The 20,894-nt window shown below is 47.3% G+C and overlaps 1 protein-coding gene, 1 long non-coding RNA gene and 1 pseudogene across 5 annotated transcripts in view; 1 reads left to right on the top strand and 2 right to left on the bottom strand.

Moving 5' to 3' along the window:
* The window catches only part of LOC308470279, a 350,106-nt gene that overhangs the window by 195,917 nt on the left and 133,295 nt on the right, over nt 1-20,894 (bottom strand). The window lies entirely within an intron of this gene.
* The window catches only part of PLXNB1 (plexin B1), a 139,372-nt gene that overhangs the window by 100,422 nt on the left and 18,056 nt on the right, over nt 1-20,894 (top strand). For all 3 annotated transcript variants that reach the window (XM_080991547.1, XM_080991548.1, XM_080991546.1), the window contains 10 exons: nt 1,078-1,214; nt 2,703-2,879; nt 4,277-4,445; nt 5,907-6,149; nt 8,508-8,684; nt 11,355-11,503; nt 12,523-12,623; nt 13,993-14,210; nt 17,937-18,115; nt 19,308-19,374. In XM_080991547.1, coding sequence (XP_080847673.1) covers nt 1,078-1,214; nt 2,703-2,879; nt 4,277-4,445; nt 5,907-6,149; nt 8,508-8,684; nt 11,355-11,503; nt 12,523-12,623; nt 13,993-14,210; nt 17,937-18,115; nt 19,308-19,374 — 1,617 coding nt within the window. The remainder of the gene's footprint in view (nt 1-1,077; nt 1,215-2,702; nt 2,880-4,276; nt 4,446-5,906; nt 6,150-8,507; nt 8,685-11,354; nt 11,504-12,522; nt 12,624-13,992; nt 14,211-17,936; nt 18,116-19,307; nt 19,375-20,894) is intronic.
* On the bottom strand, nt 14,752-14,998 carry LOC308470145 (guanine nucleotide-binding protein G(I)/G(S)/G(O) subunit gamma-5 pseudogene; annotated as a pseudogene). The gene has a single exon. The product of its transcript is annotated as a guanine nucleotide-binding protein G(I)/G(S)/G(O) subunit gamma-5 pseudogene (transcript).

Here is a 20,894-nt window from a genome sequence, read left to right as displayed (position 1 = left end):
AGAGTAGCCACATCAGGAGCAGGTAGCATTTTTCAGCTTGAGGGCCACATTCCTTTCCAGACCGCCAGCGGTGGGTGGCGCCAGAAGCAAAAGTGAGTGCATCAGTAAATATTAGTTTACCCATGTAAAGGGACCATCAAGGGCATATTTTAGGCAGGCAAGAGACACTCGAGGAAGGTGCAGAGCAAAGGCTGGCTAGGCAGTTGGCCTGGGGGAGAGTCCTGAGTGCTAGATAGAGAGGCCTGGAGGACCACATTAGGCCCATGGCCTGAGGTTCCCCAGAGCTTCTTTTTCCCACCCGTGGCCCTTACAAATGGACGGCTTTGCCACCAGCCCCTGAGAACCTGCTGCTCCGTATTTTCCCAGAAATTGTTGCCAGAAAAGTTTTTGTTTCCTCAGCAGCAAGTTGCATAAGCAGCTAAGGAGCTGCAAGCACAGCATATGCCCGAAGTCATCCTTTTTCAGCAGTGTTAAAAAATGCCACTGGTCTGAAGGGGACACAGCCTCATCTAGCCGGGCTCCTCTTCACATTTCTATAGAAGAAGAAGAGTTTGTATGAAGAAGAGTTTGGATTTGATATCCCGCTTTATCAATATCCTAAGGAGTCTCAAAGCGGTTAACTATCTCCTTTCCCTTCCTCCCCCACCACAAACACCCTGTGAGGTGAGTGAGGCTGAGAGACTTCAGAGAAGTGTGACTAGCCCAAGGTCACCCAGCAGCTGCATGTGGAGGAGCAGGGAATCGAACCCAGTTCACCAGATTACGAGTCCACCGCTCTAACCACTACACCACGCTGGCTCTCCGTGGCTATTAGAAACAATGGCTACGTTCTGCCTCCACTGTCAGAGGCCTCTGAACACCGTTTCTGGGAATCTCTGGTGGGGAGAACTGCTCTTGTGATTGGGTCTTGCTTGCTGGCTTCTCAGAGGCGCCAACAGGACGCTGGACAAGATGGGCCATTGGGCCTCCTCCTTGAGCTCTCCTGCGATGTGCAGCCCAAGCCAGGAGTGTTGTTCGCTGCCTCTTGAATTCCTTTGGCTGAATGTTCCTTCTTTCATTCCTCTCCCTTTTGCTCAGAACCCAGAGCTGAAGTCCATTTACCCAACACGAGGCCCCAAGGCTGGAGGAACCTGCCTCACACTGACGGGATCCAAGCTGCTGACTGGCAACCCCAGCAAAATCAGCATTCTGGTCGGACGCTTCCCCTGCTATATGTAAGAAACGGCGCCAGGCAGCAGGCTGCTGCTCCAACACCCTCCCCCCAGGCTATTTGCTCAGGGTGGTCATTGATTTGGATTATTGGGACATAGCCCCCGACAAGTTTTTCTAGGTTGTTGGGGCGTTGTAAGCCATGGCATGGCTGTCAAGCGTCCCTTATTTGGCGGGACAGTCCCTTATCCTAGGGCTGTGTCCTGCTGCTGTCCCGGATTGATGATGTCCCTTAAATTTCCCGGGTTTCAAAGGAAGCAGCTCCTCTCCCTCCCTCCCTGCCGGCCAGGGAGGAGGGAGGCTCCAACTGTGTTGCTTGGCTGCGTTGCTTACCCAATAAGAAGTCTAAGAACGCCTGGGGGGGGTGCTTGCATGCCTTGTGCCGATCAAATCGGCTGTGTTGCCTGGGGACTCGCCTTTGCTCAGCGCTTCCCAGCGGAGAGGTGACGGTGGTTTTCCTTGAGGCTTCAGGCTTCGTTTGGCTGCTGGCTGGGCTTTCTGCCTTTGGCTCGGAGGGGCTCAGAAGTTGAACATACCTGTGCTTGGAAAATCCCTTATTTTGGCTGCTGATCCCTTATTTTTGAGGCTGCTGGTCCCTTATTTTCAAATCTGTAAGTTGACAGCTATGAGCCATGGGGACCCTCTGTCATAAGCCAGAGTATGCTTTGGGTCAGCATTTTCAGAATAGTTCCAAAGTAGAGTTGGGGAACCTGCGGCCTCCTTAGATGTTTGTTTCCATTGGCCGTACGGGCCGCTTCTGCTGGGACATCCAACAGGTTCTGGAAGGGTCACAAGTTCTCCATCCCTGTTTTAAGGTAACATTGTCCTCTTAACAAGGAAAAACAGGTGTACAGTGGTACCTCAGGTTACATATGCTTCAGGTTACATACGCTTCAAGTTACAGACTCCGCTAACCCAGAAATAGTGCTTCAGGTTAAGAACTTTGCTTCAGGATGAGAACAGAAATCATGCTCCAGCGGTGCAGCAGCAGGAGGAGGCCCCATTAGCTAAAGTGGTGCTTCAGGTTAAGAACAGTTTCAGGTTAAGTACGGACCTCCGGAATGAATTAAGTACTTAACCTGAGGTACCACTGTACTTCTACCTGCTCAGGAATGAGGAAGAAAGCAGCAATTTCCCTGTCGTTATTAGCCAGATAGCAACATATTTCTGGAGAAATAAGGAAGAGGCCTTTCACCAGGTCAGATCATTGGATGCCCTCCTCACCTCCTTTGGGTGGGGCCTGATAGTCTGGAGGCTGAGGCCTAGGCAAAACAACAACAACTAGCAAGGGACTACAACTCCCATCATCCCCAACCACAGCTTAGCCCAAGGCGGTCAGGAACAATGGCAACTGTAGTCCAACAGTTCCTGGGAACCCAAGGCTGAAGAGCACTAGTTTAGAATAGATTTTCTAGGCGAGTGGCTGACTATATTTATACGATATTTAAATTGAAACCAGCCCCTTTTCTCTTTCTCTCTCTCGCCCCCACAAGTCATTCTGAGGTACAAGAGAAGGAGCTTCAGTGCCTGACTAGCGCCAGTAACGCATCTGTGGAACTCAATGTCACAATCAAGTACGGGGATCAGGAACGGAGTTTGGAGTACCCCCGCTTCAAGTACACCCTGGACCCCAACATCACGTATGCAGAACCAGCCAAGAGTTTCCAGAGGTAAATGACTTCTCCGTCCCCGTCCCCGCCAAGACAGGTTTGTAAGGCGATTAAGAAAATTTTTTTAGAAAAATTATTGAGTCTTTGACCGCTTGGTTTCTCGCTCCACCTACCTGGAATGGTCTTCCATCACTTCGGTATTATCAGACCACCCTTCCTTTGCCTTCGGCAGCTACCCCTACCTTGTGGGAACGGGGAGGAGGAAGAGGAAAATGGGACTGATAAATGCAAAAGCAGTTTAATCAATGCAATCACAGTTTAAAAAACCAGCAAGCTTGGAAATTTGTTTGCCTCTAAAGCAGTTCTCAAAGTGTGTGGTGTGCCACAGGCAGGAGAGGGAGGCAAGATTCAAGGGTGATCAAGATTATATTTTGGGAATGATTCGTGTTCTTATGTAGTTGCGTTATTTTATACTTCCTGGATGCCCCGTGATCATATTATAAAGCAGTTGTGTTATACATTATAAATCAAACATGGCTAGGAGTCGTTTCTTTTTGTTTTCCAATGTGTTTCTTACCAATGCATATATTCAGAGCAAATTCTTATTCAGAAAATGTGGCCCAGAGAAAAAGGTTTGAGAACGACTGCTTAAAGGTGTCACAAGACTCTGTTGTTTTGGCTGCAGTGCAGGCTTAACATGGCTGCTGCTCTGGAGATCTGTATTTAGACAGGATAACTTACAAGGGACGTGGGTGGTGCTGTGGTCTAAACCACTAAGCCTTTTGGGCTTGCTGATCGGAAGGTTGGCGGTTCGAATACACGCGATGGGGGTGAGCTCCCGTTGCTCTGTCCCAGCTCCTGCCAACCTAGCAGTTCAAAAGCACACCAGTGCAAGTAGATAAATAGGTACCGCTGTGGTGGGAAGGTAAAAGGCGTTTCCGTGTGCTCTGGTTTCCCGTCACGGTGTCCCGTTGCACCAGAAGCGGTTTAGTCCTGCCGGCCACATGACGCGGAAAGCTGTCTGTGGACAAACACCGGAAAGCGAGATGAGCGCCGCAACCTCATAGTTGCCTTTGACTGGACTTAACCATCCAGGGGTCCTTTACCTTTTACCTTACAAAGCCTGTCAGCTTCCCAATGTTGCCTGACGGCACACTGTGATCAGGAAAGCGATCAGCTGCAGAAAGCTGGTGGGTTTGTAGAGAGAGGTAAGACCAATGGGCCATACAGCTCAGGATTGCCTTCTCTCCAGCTTTTCAGGCAGGAATCTTCCTTTGCCTACCTGGAGATGCCAAATGTTGAACTTTGGACCTTCTGAATGAAGCAGGGGCTTTTCCACTGAGCCTCAGGATTTGCCTCAAAGGGCAAATCCTGAAGCTGCAGGCCCTCAGATCTGCACTGGTTGTAGTCACTAACGTACGCGTGTGTGTGTGTGTGTGTGTGTGTGTGTATTTCAGTGGTGGCAGAGAGATCCGAGTTCGTGGGCACAACCTTGATGTCGTGCAGTGGCCCAAAATCCGCGTCACGGTTTCTCCGCTGGAGCGCCGGCGCCGGGGCTTGGGCAGGTGGCGCAGGATTATTCCGGATACAGAATGCCCTGAGAATGCCCTCTGCAGCGTCCAGCAAGTAGGTTTACCAGTGCAATGCTTGCCAGTGTATTGTTCTGTTCAAAGCTACCGGTGTGAGGTATCTGTGGCTGCCTCAGTTTGCAAACTAAAGGGTAGCGAAAACGGGTCCATTTAGTATTACAGTGGTACCTCTGGCTGTGAACGGGATCCATTCTGGAGGCCCGTTCACAACATGAAAAGAACGCAACCCGCAGCAGCGCATCTGCACACGTCAGGTTGCGATTCGCTGCTTCTGCGCATGCGCGTGGTGTCAGTTTGCACTTCTGCGCATGCGCACGCAGCGAAACCTGGAAGTAACCCTTTCCAGTACTTCTGGGTCGCTGCAGGACGTAACCTGAAAGAACGTAACATGAAGCGGACATAACATGAGGTATGACTGTATTACAATCCTCTTCTCATTACAGGCCCTAGTGGCGTTTTGGATTTCCCCCTTTTTAATACCAAAGTGTTTTGGGGACAGGCCTTATTCATTTCCTTTAGAGTCTACCCTTCTTCTAAGGACCTAGGGGTGGTGAACATGTTTTCTCCCTGCCCTCAGCAAAAAAAATATTGTTTATTCTTACAACAGCCCTGTGAAGAGAGAGAACGTGACTGGCCCAAGTTCACCCAGTGAACTTGAAGGCTGAACACACACACAAAAACGCCCTCTGCTGGATCCGGCCAAAGACCTGTCTAATCCCACATCCTTTTCTGAAAGTGACCAGTCAGAAGTGGGATTTGCACTTGGGTTTCCTCAAAAGTAGACTGGCTTTTGGCTTTGGTCTTGAGGAATTGGACAAGGGATGCGCCCAAGGTCTTCCATAGAGAGTGTCCTGCAGATGGTTTTTTTAGCAAGCTCCACTCCAGGGATTCCCTGTGCTCTGGGGGGTCCTGGAGAATGGGGGAGGGGGTGTCATAGCTGTCAACCGTCCCTTATTTAATGGGAAAGTCCCTTATCCCAGCGCCGTGTCCCGCTGCTGTCCCTTATTGATAATATCCTTAAATTTCCCAGGTTTCAAAGGAAGCAGCTCCTCTCCCTCCCTCCCTGCCGGCCAGGGAGGAGGGAGGCTCCAACTGTGTTGCTTGGCTGCGTTGCTCACCCAATAAGGAGTCTAAGAACGCCTGGGGGGTGGAGCTTGCATGCCTTGTGCTGATCAAATCGACTGTGTTGCCTGGGTACTTGCCTTTGCTCAGCGCTTCCCAGCGGAAAGGTGACGGTAGTTTCCCTTGCCGGGTTGCTGTGCTGTGGGAACCACCGCTTGAGGCTTCGTTTGGCTGCTGGCTGGGCTTTCTGTCTTTGGCTCGGAGTGGCTCAGAAGTTGAACATACCTGTGTTCGTAAAATCCCTTATTTTGGCTGCTGATTCCTTATTTTTGAGGGTGCTGGTCCCTTATTTTCAAATCTGTAAGTTGACAGCTATGGGGGGTGTCTAGGAGAGAGTGGGCCTCAGCCGTTCACTCTCCTTTATTTCCGATCCTAGTTTGAAGAGCCCTGCGAGGTCAACTCCTCCAGCCTCATCCTGTGCAAAACGCCTGCCATTAAGCAGCTTTCTCCCTCCGTGCAAGTGAAGCTGGAGTTTGTCCTCGATAACCTCAGCTTCGACTTCAACGCCGTGCATCCGAGCGGCTTCTCCTACGAGGTGGATCCCATCCTGCACCCCCTCAATATGGATGACCACACCAAGCCCTATCGTCACAAGCCTGGAAGCGTCATCTCTGTGGAGGTAATGGGGCAGCTCCACCATGCAGGGAGCAGATACACCTGTCCGTTGCTTGTAGATTTTGGGTACTCCATAGACCACAACTTGTCTTCCAAGGTAGCTCAGTCCCTCCTAAGAAAGGTCTCATTCTGCATTCGTCTCTCTATTAAAAAATGTTGTTATACGAAACCTCATGGAATATGCAGAAATGGGCAAAACTTGCCGGAAGAATAAGAAATCAAGATAACAATATAAAAGAATGGAAATGGTTTATTGAATAATTACAGATAAATTGTAAACAGATTAAAATCATTAGCAGGATTATTGTAATAACCTGAGTATATATACAAGAGTATATATTTGCAGTAGATAATTAAAGGAGCAAGTGAAATGAATTTGGATATGCAGAAGATATTAAAATAAAACGTTTAAGGAACCGCAGAAAAGGGGAGAAGGAAGTCAAATTTTGAAATGCTAAATTGATTGTAAAACTAAGGAAACGTATAAACTTGAAAAGTATAAATAAAAACTTTAAAAATAAGAATAATTCTGCATCCATCTAATCCCCCTGTGCAATCTATCCATGACAGCAGCCGCCTCCGTGCCTTGTGGCGGTGAGTTCCATAAGTTCATTATGCATTGTGCAAAGGCAGCAAGGTAGAAAGCAACAGGTGTGGTGTATGAATTCCTTCCTCTGTAATGTGCTACCTAATGTACACTGCCCAAAGGCCCCGCCCAGTTATGCCAACAGAAGTCATAATCTCCAGACTGTTTTTGGTGGGGAAGGGTCATAGCTAGTGGTAGAGCAGTTGCTTGGCATGTAGAAGGTTTAATAATAATAATAATAATTTATTTATTTATACCCCGCCCATCTGGCTGGGTTTCCCCAGCCACTCTGGGCAGCTTCCAACAAAAGATTAAAAATACATTAAAATGTCACACATTGAAAACTTCCCTGAACAGGGCTGCCTTCAGATGTCTTGTAAATGCCGGGTAGTTATTTTTCTCTTTGACATCTGGTCGGAGGGCGTTCCACAGGGCGGGTGCCACTACCAAGAAGGCCCTCTGCCTGGCTCCCTGTAGCTTTGCTTCCCGCAGTGAGGGAACCGCCAGAAGGCCCTCGGCGCTGGACCTCAGCGTCCGGTGGAGACGCTCCTTCAGGTATACTGGGCCAAGACCGTTTAGGGCTTTAAAGGTTAACACCAACACTTTGAATTGTGCTCCAAAACGTACTGGGAGCCAATGTTCTAGGTTCAATCCCCAGCATATCCAGGTAGGATTGTGGGAGACCCCCTGCTTAAAACCCTGGAGAACTGCTACTGGTTAGTGTAGGCAATACTGTGTGACCAATGGACCAGTGTCATGTCACGCAATATAAAGCACAGTCCTGTGAAAGTCACAAGACCTTTAAAGTTACATCTGTGCCTGTAACGACCCTTAACGATAGCACTATTTAATTTGGAAAGTGTTATGGGATGCATTGATATAAAATAAATTGGCTCTGTTTGCATGCAATGCCAAAACATGTTATAACGCGACGGTGAGGGTTCCTGAGGTTGAGACTGTGGACACTTGGCTCTTCCAGTCCTGCTGCGAGCTAAACCATGGTTTGGCACAGCATGTTGTCCTAACCTGGGCTCATAGTTTGTCTCCCCTTGTAGTTAGCTGACTTCAACGTTTTCGTATAGCTTTTACCGTATGCTTTCGTGTACAATTGTTGTAAACCACTCTGGTATTTTTTTATGAATGGGGTATAGGGACGCGGGTGGTGCTGTGGGTTAAACCACAGAGCCTAGGACTTGCCAATCAGAAGGTTGGTGTTTCAAATCCCCGCGACGGAGTGAGCTCCCGTTGCTCAGTCCCTGCTCCTGCCCACCTAGCAGTTCAAAAGCGCGTCAAAGTGCAAGTAGATAAATAGGTACCACTCCGGCGGGAAGGTAAACAGCATTTCCGTGCGCTGCTCTGGTTTGCCAGAAGCAGCTTAGTCATGTTGGCCACATGACCTGGAAGCTGTACGCCGGCTCCCTCAGCCAATAAAGCGAGATGAGCACCGCAACCCCAGAGTCAGTCATGACTGGACCTAATGGTCAGGGGTCCCTTTACCTTTATATCAATAATAAACAGCCACAAGCTATAAATGAAGAACAAACCTCTGTTACAGGCTATGGTTTATCTGGAGTGAGACAAACCACAAGTCTGCATTCAGACAACACCCTAAGCCAAACCATCACTTCGCTTCTCCAGTCCTGCCACTGTTGTCAGCTAAACGGCGATATATATCAACACTAAACCGTGGCTTGGCTTAGTGTTGTGTGCAGACTGGGCCACCGAGCGACAGAAACAGCTTGCCTTCACCTGACTGCCTCGGTCTCTTTCCTCCAGGGGGAGAACCTGGACCTGGCCATCTCCAAAGAGGAGGTGAAAGCTATGATCGGAGTTGGCGTCTGCTCGGTCAAGACCCTGACGAAGAACCACCTCTATTGCGAACCCCCCGCCGAGCAACCGGCCCCTCTGCACCGGGCCAAGCGGGAAGGCACAGACTCTTTGCCAGAGTTCACAGTAAGGGGTGGATATTGGCAATGGGAAGAACTCGAACCGGGATGGGGAGCGGGGTGTACCGTGAGGGAAAGCGAAGAGTTGGATAAGATGGCGGGGGGGGGCACATGGTACCCGGTGGGCGAAGGAGGGAATGCCTGCCTGGGAATTAGAACACAATAGGCCAGGACTGACGAAAGGAAGGGAAAATAATTTTCTTCAGAGTTCCATCTGTAAGGAACTCTTTTGGGCCTAAAAGAGGGTGCATTGGAAAAAAGTTGGGTTGTTTTTTTTTAATGTGGTTATTAATAGTCCATTTTGGGGCATTGTGGAGAATTCTTGGGGGTGGAGAAAGCGGGTATAAATGGTGCTCTTTTGTTCCCTCATGGGATTAAAAGCAGTTGAGGTGGGTGGGTGGGATTTACTTCTGACACTGGCTGTGGGAAGGAAGGGTGAAACAGGCCCTCTGAGAACAACAGCTCCCTTATCTTCAAAGTGGGCCTTGTGGAGCCGCCAATTAGCAAAACTGGAAGGGGGGAAAAAACCCACAGCAGAGACCCTTTTCTCCTGCTTCACATCTTGTAGCCAAATTTGTTTAAAACCTTTTGTTCCCTTGGATAGATAAAGTTGACATGCCTCTTAATGTGTTATTTTATTTTTTAAATGTATATCATTTTATTTTAAATGTTGGTTTTATTTCTATGTTGCCTTTGGATTTTTTTAGGTCAGCTTGTTCTTTTTTCAAGTTTCTGGCTTTTCCATATCATTTTAATGTGTGTATTTTATGTAAACCGCTTTGAGCTGCTGCTGCTTCTTCTATTTCTTCTTCTTCTTCTTCTTCTTCTTCTTCCTCCTCCTCCTCCTCCTCCTTCTCCTCCTTCTGTACAATTAGCGATACACATATTCTGTAAAATAAAATAAAATCATGGTGGCAGACCCCAGCAAGTACTCTATCGCTTTGTGGGCTGCTTCTTCAATTGCAGTTGGAAGCAAAATTTGATGAAGGTTTAATACCAAGAGGTTAAAAAGCAGCACAGCTTCTGAGCAGGAACGGCTATTTTTATCCAGCTCCCCTTTGCCAGTCACTCCCCTAATATACTGTGGTGGACTGAGGATCTCGTCAGTAAAAAAGCGGTTTGCAGGGATATTGCATAAAGCAGTGGTTGCCCAACATTTTTGGGTCACCGCCCCCCTTGGTTCCATAACAGGAATAGAGCTGATGGGTCCCTTCTTGGGATGGTCACAAGAGAAGGTCCTCACTGACACCACTAATCATGACGATTTGCGCAGAGCCCTATGCAGCTGTTTCCTGTAGCCGCACATAAGCAATTACATGAGAGGGAGCTGGCGGGGAGCATCTTGGCAGTCCCATCTTCTTCTGGCCCCTTAACTTCATTCTGTGTACAGCCCTCCAGGAACTTGAGGGTCGAAGGTCTGAAGTGAGGAGCCGCCTCTCCACTTTCCTCTTGCACTGCAGCGGGTTGGACTACATGACCCTTAGGGTCCCTTCTAAGTCTGTGATTCCTGCTGCGCAGTCAGGTTTCTGTAATTGCGCAGGAATCACGGAGGCTCCCCACTTCGGACCTTTGCCCTTAAATTTGTGTGGAGGGATCAGAACTGGGTGAAAAACGATAATACCAGAGGGGGCAGGATTCAGCAATGCATCCTCACGTCCCCTTGCATGCTTGCTTACATGCACGGAGACTGTGCCAGAATAGGGTCAAACTAGCAACACCACACCATGGTTTCTCCTTTGCCACCGGCACTAAGTTTTGGAGATATTTGGTCTTCTGAGACACTGGGTCCATCTGGTGGGGGAAAGCAGGAAATACTTAGAAACTGCCACTTTATAATACAGTTGTACCTTGTGTTGCATTAGGTTCATGCTTCGTCTTTTCGGCTTGCAAATGCGACAAACCTGGAAGTGTATACTTCCGGGTTTCACTGTGTGTGTGTGTGTGTGTGTGTGCGCGCGCGCACGCGCAGAAGCGTTCTGCGTGCTTCATGCATGCGCAGAAGCTCTCTATTGTGCCCTGCACTTGTGCAGAAGTGCCGCTCTAGTTGCGGACTTTTCAGGGTGCGAATGGCACCCTGGATGGAACAGATCGTGTCCACAACTAGAGGTACCACTGTATTGGTATAATAGGGTCTGGGGTTGTTTTTTCCACTCTATCTGAAAAGCTAGCCCACAAGGTACGCTTATCTGAAGGCATAACAACAAGCATTTTATTTGTCATGGGATGATTTGTTTTTTTTTAATGCATTAACGAAGGAACTGAGGTTTCAGAAACTGCAGCTAGGTAAAGCACAAAAAAGTAAAAACTATTATGGCAGTAATACACAGCCCATATCTTAAGCATCTCCAACAGCATCGTTTGCTGAACCCCGTGAAAAGATAAAATGGTCAGTGATGAAAAATCCTTTTGTTTAGTTTTTTTTCCATTTGTTTTCCTTGTTCAGACTGAACTATGTGCCATATTGAAAGATCGTGTCAACCCACTATTATAATCCTTCCCAAATTTAGTAAATATATTCGTGTAGATAGATGATAGACGATAGATAGATAATTAGATAGATAGATAGATAATAATTGGGACATACATCATGGAAATAGTAGTAGTAATAGTAATAAGAATAATGGAGGCTCCTTGCCTTCACATGAAAGCAGTTTTCCATCCTCTTGTCCTCCTGCAGGTTCAAATGGGCAACAACCAATTCCGCCTGGGCCGTGTGCAGTATGACACAGAGAGTCAGCTGACCTTCCCCGTGGAGGCCCAGATTGGCTTGGGGGTTGTCGCCTCCTTTGTTGCTCTGATTGTCCTCATCATCGTCTTCATCTACAGGTGAGGAGGAAGGAGGAAGCTTGCCGGCCTGTCTGCAGGACCATATTCCATAGGCCTAGCCAGGCACTGCAGTCTACATGTGAGAAAAGCCAGTTAGGTTGTGTGACCTGTTCCGTTTGTGGAAAAACAGCAACACAGATTTGCTTTTTGGGAACAGAGTACATTGGCACTGAAGCAGGAACTGCTCAGAGTTGCTTAGAGCAGTGGGAACTTTGTAGGTTTCTTTCTTCCTGTTTCCACACCAGAGATCATACTTGGCAGGGGCTGATGGGAGTTGTGGTCCAAAATATCTGAAGGGCACCAGGTTCAGGCAAGCTAGTGATGAAGCTTTCAAAGTGCATCCCATGCATTATCTCGTTGCATCCCTTACAGCAACCCTATAAGACAGGAGCGAGGAAGCTTTTCTGTCTGCCAGGTCCTTATCTCCCCGACTCCTGGCAGACAAATTTAGACAGGTGATCAGGGTCAGTTACCTGACATCACTATGACAACAGGTGATGCTGCACTTTGAAGCCTCGATTGTTGGGACGTCAAAGTGCAGCATGGGGGTAGGGTTGCCATACATCCGGGAAAATCGGACATGTCCTCTTTTGGGGGACCAACATACCCATCCGAGCGGATTTTTCATTTTAAAGGAAATGTCTGGGGTTTTTGGGCTTGGGCTGCTCTGCACACTGCAACAGCTGCCAGCCTGAGCCAGGGAAAGAGGTCTTTGCACCTTTTTTCCTGGCTCGGGCTGGCAGCAGCTCAGGCTGTCTGCTTTTTTGCTCTTCAAGATATAGCAACCCTAGCACGGGGGATATTTGAAAGCCTTTTTGTTGCTGCGTCTGAGAATGTCCCAAAAAGGCTTGGATGAAAATATCAGCCTAGCTGTACAGCTAGCTGTTTCCTTTTTGCATGGTTAATTTGGTTTTGTGGTTGCAAAACCTGGGGTGATTCTCTTGCATAGAAATAAAGAGCTACACTGTGATTAGAAGGGATCGACTTTAGCATATGATGGTGATGGTTTTTCTTTCCAGGAGGAAGAGCAAGCAGGCCCTGAGGGATTACAAAAAAGTTCAGATCCAGCTGGAAAACCTGGAGACGAGTGTCCGGGACCGGTGCAAAAAAGAATTCACTGGTAAGAGGAGAGAAAGGAGCTTCTCCCTTGATCTGTCCCTGGGAATGCAAGTTCCCTTCTTCTTCTTTCTATAATTTTTATTAAATTTTCTGTTTTACAATTTAGGACATTCATTTAAAGAACCTTAAAATATCAATGACTTCCCTTCTTCTCTTTCCAATCCTTGCATATTTTATACAAACCAAGCCATTCAGTATTCCATTATTACATCCATCAAAACTTGTTTACACTGTTGAATTTATCTTAATGCTGCCCACATTTTCAGATAAACACAATTTTCCTCCATATCTTCACTAGACATTTTCCAATGTTCTTCTTGTTCTCTTATTCTATATGTTAGGTCCGCAAGCTGCGCTTATTCCATCAGTTTAAGTTGCCATTCTTCTTTAGTTGGGACTTTACTCAATTTCCATTTTTGGGCTAAGAAAACACAAGCCGCAGCAGTGGCATGCATTAATAACCTTATTTGACACCTGGGAATTTCCGTCTAAATTATCCCCAACGAAAAGGACTCTGGGGTGGGTTTTTTTTGGAAAAGTACTTTTAAACATTTTTTTCAATTCATTATGGATTATTTCCCAATGCTCTTTTAACCTTTTACAGGTCCACCACATATGATAGAACGTTCCCTCAGTCTCACAATGCAGGTTTCTTTCAAGGCCGATGCTGCGAATTGCCTCTTTTGCCACATCAGGATTGCTGATCTATTCATTATGATGCTGTTATGTTAGGCAGCCAAACCCATGAAATAGGGAAGAATCCCTTCTGCATCGGCTGCTCTCCTTTTTGAACTTTTAAGGCTGCAGGGGAATCTCACAGGACCTTCCCAATGCGAGAAAAATAGCTGGAGCTCCATTAAAATAAAAACAAAGGGACATTTTTAGTAGTAGAGGAGGCTTAGTGGTAGAGCAGGGGTCAGCAAACTTTTTCAGCAGAGGGCCGGTCCACTGTATCTCAGACCTTTTGGGGGGCCGGACTATATTTTTGGGGGGGAAATGAACAAATTCCTATGCCCCACAAATAACCCAGAGATGCATTTTAAATAAAAGGACGCATCCTACTCATGTAAAATGCTGATTCTACTCATGTAAAAGGCCGGATTTAGAAGGCGATTAAGCCGGATCCGGCCCCCGGGCCTTAGTTTGCCTACCCATGTGGTAGAGTCTATGCAGAATTTCCTGGCATCTCCCGGGAGGGCTTGAAAAGACTCCTGTCTGATACCCTGGAGAGCAGCTGCCAACCAGAATAGATAATACTGGGCTGGACGGACCAATAGTCTGAGATTATATAAGGAAGCTTCCTTTCATTTCCTGATTCCCACACTCTCGTCCTCTTCCTCATCACCTGGGTTTTTTTCCTTTCGTTGCAGACCTCATGACGGAGATGATGGACCTCACCAGCGACTTGGTTGGCACCGGGATCCCCTTCTTGGACTACAAGTCCTACGCAGAGCGTGTCTTCTTCCCAGGCCACCGCGAGTCGCCTCTGCAAAGGGACCTGGACGTGCCAGAATGCCGGAGGCAGACGGTCGAACAAGGCTTAGTGCAACTCTCCAACCTCCTCAACAGTAAGCTCTTTCTCACCAAGGTATGTTTTCAGGAACAGATGATTTCGTATTGAAGTAAAGCAAACAACACGCCTCTTTCTTTTTTTTTTAAATCAACTCTTTATTGCTTGAATATAAAATTGATTCCATCATGATAACAGAAGTTATTGCAACTAGCATACAAGTTTAGAGAGGTAGGTTGTAAGAAGTTTGACAACAGTGGCAGTATTACTAGTTATAAGTTGGCACATTTAACACAAAGTTTCTGTACAGGTTCCAGGTTACTCACTTTCGCTTCCATATTCACCAGACTGAAAGGTTTTTAGATCACTAAAAGAGTCCATGTAGGTCACATAAGTTAGAGAAATGAAGAAGAAGAAGAATAGTTTGGATTTGATATCCCGCTTTATCACTACCCAAAGGAGTCTCCAAGCGGCTAACATTCTCCTTTCCCTTCCTCCCCCACAACAAACATTCTGGGAGGTGAGTGAGGCTGAGAGACTTCAGAGAAGTGTGACTGGCCCAAGGTCACCCAGCAGCTGCATGTGGAGGAGCGGAGACGCGAACCCGGTTCCCCAGATTACGAGACTACCCCTCTTAACCACTACACCACACTTTCTGCGGCCTAAAAGGATTTGTACTTGAAGAAACTCCTGTTAGTAGGGGGTCATGATGTGCATTCTGCAGGCAAAATGGCTTCAAGTCAGCTGCAGCTTGTGAAACCTTCACGTGGCTCACACTGTCCTCGAGGCGCAGCTGCTGCACGGCCTTCTTCATGGCCGCCATGTTGGAGGAGCCGGACATGGTTCCCAAAATCACGCCTCTTGTAAATCTTCAAGGCAGGTCTCAGGGGCACTAAGGAGGCTAAAGCCATGCTGCGGAATACAGCGCTTGTCCTTCAGAGCTGCTCAACCTCAATCTTCTACTCCTCACTATTGTGGGGTAAATCTGAAAGCTCATTGGCAGTTTCTGCTGTAGGTTTAGAAAGGGATCAGAATGTGGGACGACCATTCATTCAGAGAGAGGGGCATTGTGAGTGGGCGGCTCAGAGGCGCCAAGCCCTGGTTAGAATCATAGAATTGTAGAGTTAGAAGGGACCTTGAGGGTCATTCCAGTCCAGGGGTCTGCAACCTTTAAGACAAAAAGAGCCACTTGGACCCGTTTCCGAAGGAAAAAAAAACTGGGAGCCGCAAAACCATTGCGGCATTTAAAACAAATATATCTCCGGAGCCGCGATCTGACAGCGGGCGGGAAGGTGACGTCGGGACGGTGCGTGACTAACGCACGCACCGCCCCCATGCGACGTCACAGCCAGTACAGCGCCCGCCACAGTGGGGAGTGTCGGGGCGCACAATGCTCCTCCTGCCCTCGCTAGTATCCGCCCCGGAGCCGCGGCAAAGGTGTAGAAGAGCCACATGCTTCTCCGGAGCCGCGGGTTGCAGACCCCTGGCCTAGTCCAACCCCCTGCAATGCAGGAATCTCAGCTAAAGTTTCCATGGCAAGTGGCCACCCAACCTCTGCTTAAAAACCTCCAAGGAAGGAGAGTCTACCATCTCCATAGGGAGTCCGTTCCACTGTCCCATCCTCCTGGCCTTTAATTTGAATTCAGCCTGATCTTTTATTTCCCTTCCCTTCCCCTCCCCTTTTATGAAGATCACCCGCTCTGAGACCCCACAGCTAATTCTCCCCTGGTCTCCTCACTGCCCAAGTAGGACCAATTCAGCCAGCTAGCCCTGGCGATTATCTAATGCTTATTTCCCCTAAATTGACTTTCGAATTTTATTGTTATTCATGTTTTTATACTGTATTTTATGTTGCTTTTATAGTTAAGTGTTTTAAATTTGTTGTTGGCTGCCCTGATTAAATTTGTTGTTAGCGGCAAGGTTTACCTCACCTGGGTGGGCTCACTCCCGTGGACATCGCTCCGTGGGCCGGATCGCGTCTGCGCAGACGCGATTTCCAGCGCCGTGGAAGCGAGTAGTACCTCGGGTTAAGAACTTTGCTTCAGGATGAGAACAGTAATCAAGCGGCGGTGGCGTGGTGGCAGCGGGAGGCCCCATTAGCTAAAGTGGTACCTCAGGCTAAGTACAGTTTCAGGTTAAGAACGGACCTCCAGAACAAATTAAGTTCTTAACTTGAGGTACCACTGTATTTGAAGGCGGCTCGCATATCTCCTCTCAGTCTCCTCTTTTCCAGGCTGTTTTGTTCACTGCCCACGTGATGGAAGTGTTCATTTCAGCCCTTGAACGATCACTTGGTGTTGCAGGATGTCAGGGGCTGGACCGAGGAGGAATGGTTGCGCCCCCCCCCCCCCGAGAACAGGAGGACAGTATAGATTTAGAACAGTGGTTTGCGGAAGGACATAGTTCAGAGGGTAAAAGCTGGGGAATATTGGAAGAAGAAACACTGGGGTAGAGACAGCTGACAGGCTCTGTGTCTTTGGAGAGCATTCCTGAGCCCCCCTCCCCAAGGACTAAGGCGTGCTGTGAGAGTAGCCAAACAGAAAGCTCAGAGACAGAAAGTACAGATTAGCCCGCGCAGGGATGGCGTACGATAAGAGGGACGAAGGGGGTTGGGCTTTGCTCAGAGCAACACCACCATGGCATAGAGACTACATTCCTTTGTGTCTCTGTGTGAATACAGTGGTACCTCGGGTTAAGTAATTAATTTGTTCCAGAGGTCCGTTCTTAACCTGAAGCACCACTTTGGCAAATGGGGCCTTCCTGCTGCTGCTGCGCCGCCGGAGCCCGATTTCTGTTCTTATCCTGAAGCAAAGTTCTTAACCTGAAGCACTATTTCTGGGTTAGCAGAGTCTGTAACCTGAAGCGTATGTAAGCTGAAGCGTATGTAACCCGAGGTACCACTGTACTGAATAACGTATTTTTCGCTCCATAAGACGCACCTGATCATAAGATGCACCTAGTTTTTAGAGGAGGAAAACAATAAAAACAATATTCTGTGCAGAGCGTGTAAGCGGCTCTCGCTTTGCTTGCTTTAGAGCAAGCAAAGCGAGAGCGGCTCACATGGGTCTGTCCCGCTTTGCGCAACTCTCACTTTGCTTGCCCATCCCTCCTCCCGCCTCACTGTAAAAGAGGAGGAGGAGACACCAGGACAGGGGCTTTGCTTGCTTTACAGAAAGTTGGGAGGAGGGGCGGATGGGAGCCATGGCTTCCATCTGTCCCTCCTCCCGCCTCACTGTAAAGCCAGCAGAGCAAGAGCCACTGAAACACTCTCTACTTTAAAGCAAGAAAAGCAAGAGCTATGCAGAGCATGTCAGCGGCTCTTGCTCTGCTGGCTTCACAGCGAGCGATGGACGGGAGCCATGGCTCCGGCTGCGGAAGCATCCCTCAGTGAGCGACTGCAGTGGCAGCCAAGGGATCCCTCTGCCGTCTAGTTCATTTGCTTCATAAGACACACAGACATTTCCCCTTACTTTTTAGGAGGAAAAAAGTGCGTCTTATGGAGCGAAAAATACGGTAGATTATGTAGATTCATGTTATCTGCCACCAGGGAAGGGATAGGATTCCCTGAGCCTTGACACAGGAGTAGGGAGCTTCTGATTCAGTTCAGCTCTTGTGCATTTCTGGCCCCTCTTGGCCTTTCTGAATTTAACCCCTTCCAGCTTCTAATCTCCATGGTTGTTGTTTTTATGGGAAAGAGACCTCTAAAGGACGACCCCTCAACCAGCTAAAATACCTCGTCCCCAACCAATCAATTGTTTCCTAACGACAGTTCTGTGTTTTTGTCCCCTCCCTCGATGTGCCCAGTTTATACACACCTTGGAGATCCAGCGCACTTTCTCCCCGAGGGACCGGGCCTACGTCGCGTCTCTTCTCACGGTCTCGCTGCACGGGAAGCTCGAGTACTTCACGGACATCCTCAAGACCCTCCTGAATGACCTGGTGGAGCAGTACGTCGCCAAGAACCCCAAACTGATGCTGCGAAGGTGGGCAGGAGAGAGAGAGAGAGAGAGAGAGAGAGAGAGAGAGAGAGAGAGAGAGAGAAAGCCCGCCACTCTTTCTTGTGTTGACATCCCCACCTCCCAACTTCATGATGTTTTAGAAAAAAGCTGAGTGCCCAGTATATCTCTGTGGGGAGCAGACGTAGAGAAGCGTTACTACAGACATGTCCAAAGTCCGTTCCAGGGGCGTAATTCGGCCCATTGGTCGATTTAATTTGGCCCCCGTGGCAGTAGTGTATGTCCTAGGGTAAAATCCTAAAAAAAGCTCAACAACTTCTGGGTTAAATCCTAAAAAAAGGTGAACAACTTTTGGGTAAACTTCAATCCTAAGAGAAGCTCAGCAACTTTGGTTGGCCCTCACGCATGTTCGCTTCATCAAATCTGACCCTCTTTGAAAAAAGTTTGGGCACCCCTGTGTTACTGTCTCTTTTGAGCTGTGAGATAGAAGCAGGGTGGATTTGATTTAAATCAAATCGATTTAAATCACTAGTCAGTAAGACTTGATGTAAATAATATTTTTTTACAGAAAGACTCATTCTTGCTGGTATAATCTTAATATTTACAACCAGATAAAGGTTTTGTTTTTGGAATAATGAATTTTTATAGTAGTTTTTACAGTTCTATCAAAAGTTACTGATTTGGTTGTACTATTAGAAATACATAGATAATTATGAAATTATGGTGAGGTTTAATAAGTTAACTCTTTATATTTGGACAGCTTTTCTTCTGTACTTTATTGGAAGGAGAAAAATAATCATTTCCTCAATAACAATTTAAGCAATTTATTTAACTAAACAGTAACATAGTAGCATTTGTTATGCATGTTTGTCAACTGATGTGGTTAAACGGTTTTTAAAAAAGAAAACTTATACTGAATTTTAGCACACATGAAAAACTTAAAACAAATCCTTATTTCCTGATGAATAGCCTTTGGACTATAATGTAACTTAAATTGAAAACTATCTTTAGAAATATTTTTCCTCCAAAAGCATTTTATTTTAAAAATCCAATTTAAATTAAAAAAACATCTGATTTAAATTTTAAAAATCCAATTTAAATTAAAAAACATCTGATTTAAATTTTTAAAATCCAATTTAAATTTTAAAAATCCATTTAAAAAATCACTGATTTTTATCCACCCTGGACAGAAGCCTAACAAATTTGGGTTCTCTTTCAGGACAGAGACGGTGGTGGAGAAGCTGCTGACAAACTGGATGTCCATCTGCCTATACGCGTTTGTGAGGGTAAGACATCATCCTCCTAGTCGTCCAAGGGGAGAAAAGGTCAAGGTGGAGCTTGCATGTCCTGCTGGAACAGAGCTAGCCAAAATGGCCCCCTCCAGTTGGTGTCAGACTACAGTTCCCATCAGCCCTAGCTAGCATGGCCAACAGTTGGGGGATGATGGGAATATGAGGCCAACTGCGTCAGGAGAGCACTATGCTGCCAACTTCCTGTGCGTTTGGCCTGCTGTTGTCATCTGAGTAACTCAGTCTTGCCCATCCCCGTGAGGCTGGGGACAGCTGTCAGGATCTCTTGGCCTGCAGGGAGAAGCAAGAGCTCCAAGAACCCGTTGTCACTTTCTCCTGAGATAAAGCTGGCAAGAGCAGGGGAACAGGATTCAGAGGTGACCCTGGAGCAGGAACCCAACACACTAAAGCCCAGGCCATGTAAAGGTGGGCCATCTTGACACACTAGGAACATTTGTCCTTCAGAACAGGGAAATGTGGATCGACACAACCCCTCCTTTGAAGGCACTAGAATCTAATCTGAAACCAAGATGCTTTCAAGGCAGTTGCTGGCTAAATCGGCTTTTACTCAGACCTGCGAGCCCACCATGATTATTATTTGTTATTATTAATTACATTTGTATAATGCCCTATACCTGCAGGTCTCAGGGCAGTGATGGCATAAAATCACAATACAGTGGTACCTCGGGTTAAGAACTTAATTCGTTCCGGAGGTCTGTTCTTAACCTGAAACTGTTCTTAACCTGAGGTACCACTTTAGCTAATGGGGCCTCCTGCTGCCGCCACGCCACCGCCGCTCGATTTCTGTTCTCATCCTGAAGCAAAGTTCTTCACCCGAGGTACTATTTCTGGGTTAGTAGGGTCTGTAACCTGAAGCGTCTGTAACCTGAAGCGTCTGTAACCTGAGGCACCACTGTATAAAAAACACAAAATACCGTATTTTTTGCACCATAACACTCACTTTTTTCCTCCTAGAAAGTAAGGGAAAATGTCTGTGCGTGTTATGGAGGAAATGCCTACGGGTGGCATGCCTACGGATTTTCCTCCTCTAAAAACTATGTCCGTGTTATGGTCGGGTGCGTGTTATAGAGCGAAAAATACGGTACATAATAAATAAGAACAAAAACCACCTCCCCAACACATTTTGAAAGGACATTGAAAGGACATCAGCCAAAGGCCTGGTTAAAGAGGAATATTTTTAATGTTTTGAAGAGGAACAGTGGCTCAGTGGTAACACTAATCAACTTTTTCAGACCTATCGCCCACCTTCAGCGTAAACGTGCATTTTGGGATTAATTCCTTAATTTTTTTCACCCTGTATTTCAGCAGTGTAATGCTGCTGCTGCGACCCACTTCAGGTGAAGCTGGGACCCACTGGTTGGTCTCGGCCCACCAGTTGACCCACTCAGCCTGGCTTGGTTAGATGTTTCCACCTGACCTGCTTCTGCAGTGAGATGGCCCAGAATGGCAGGTAGAAGCTCCCAGAGCTGCTGTGTTGTATCTGATGAGGCTTTTCT

This window comes from Podarcis pityusensis (genome assembly GCF_964106645.2).
Source record: "Podarcis pityusensis genome assembly, chromosome: 2".
NCBI classification, from domain to species: domain Eukaryota; kingdom Metazoa; phylum Chordata; class Lepidosauria; order Squamata; family Lacertidae; genus Podarcis; species Podarcis pityusensis.
This window is presented reverse-complemented; position numbering and strand designations above follow the sequence as displayed.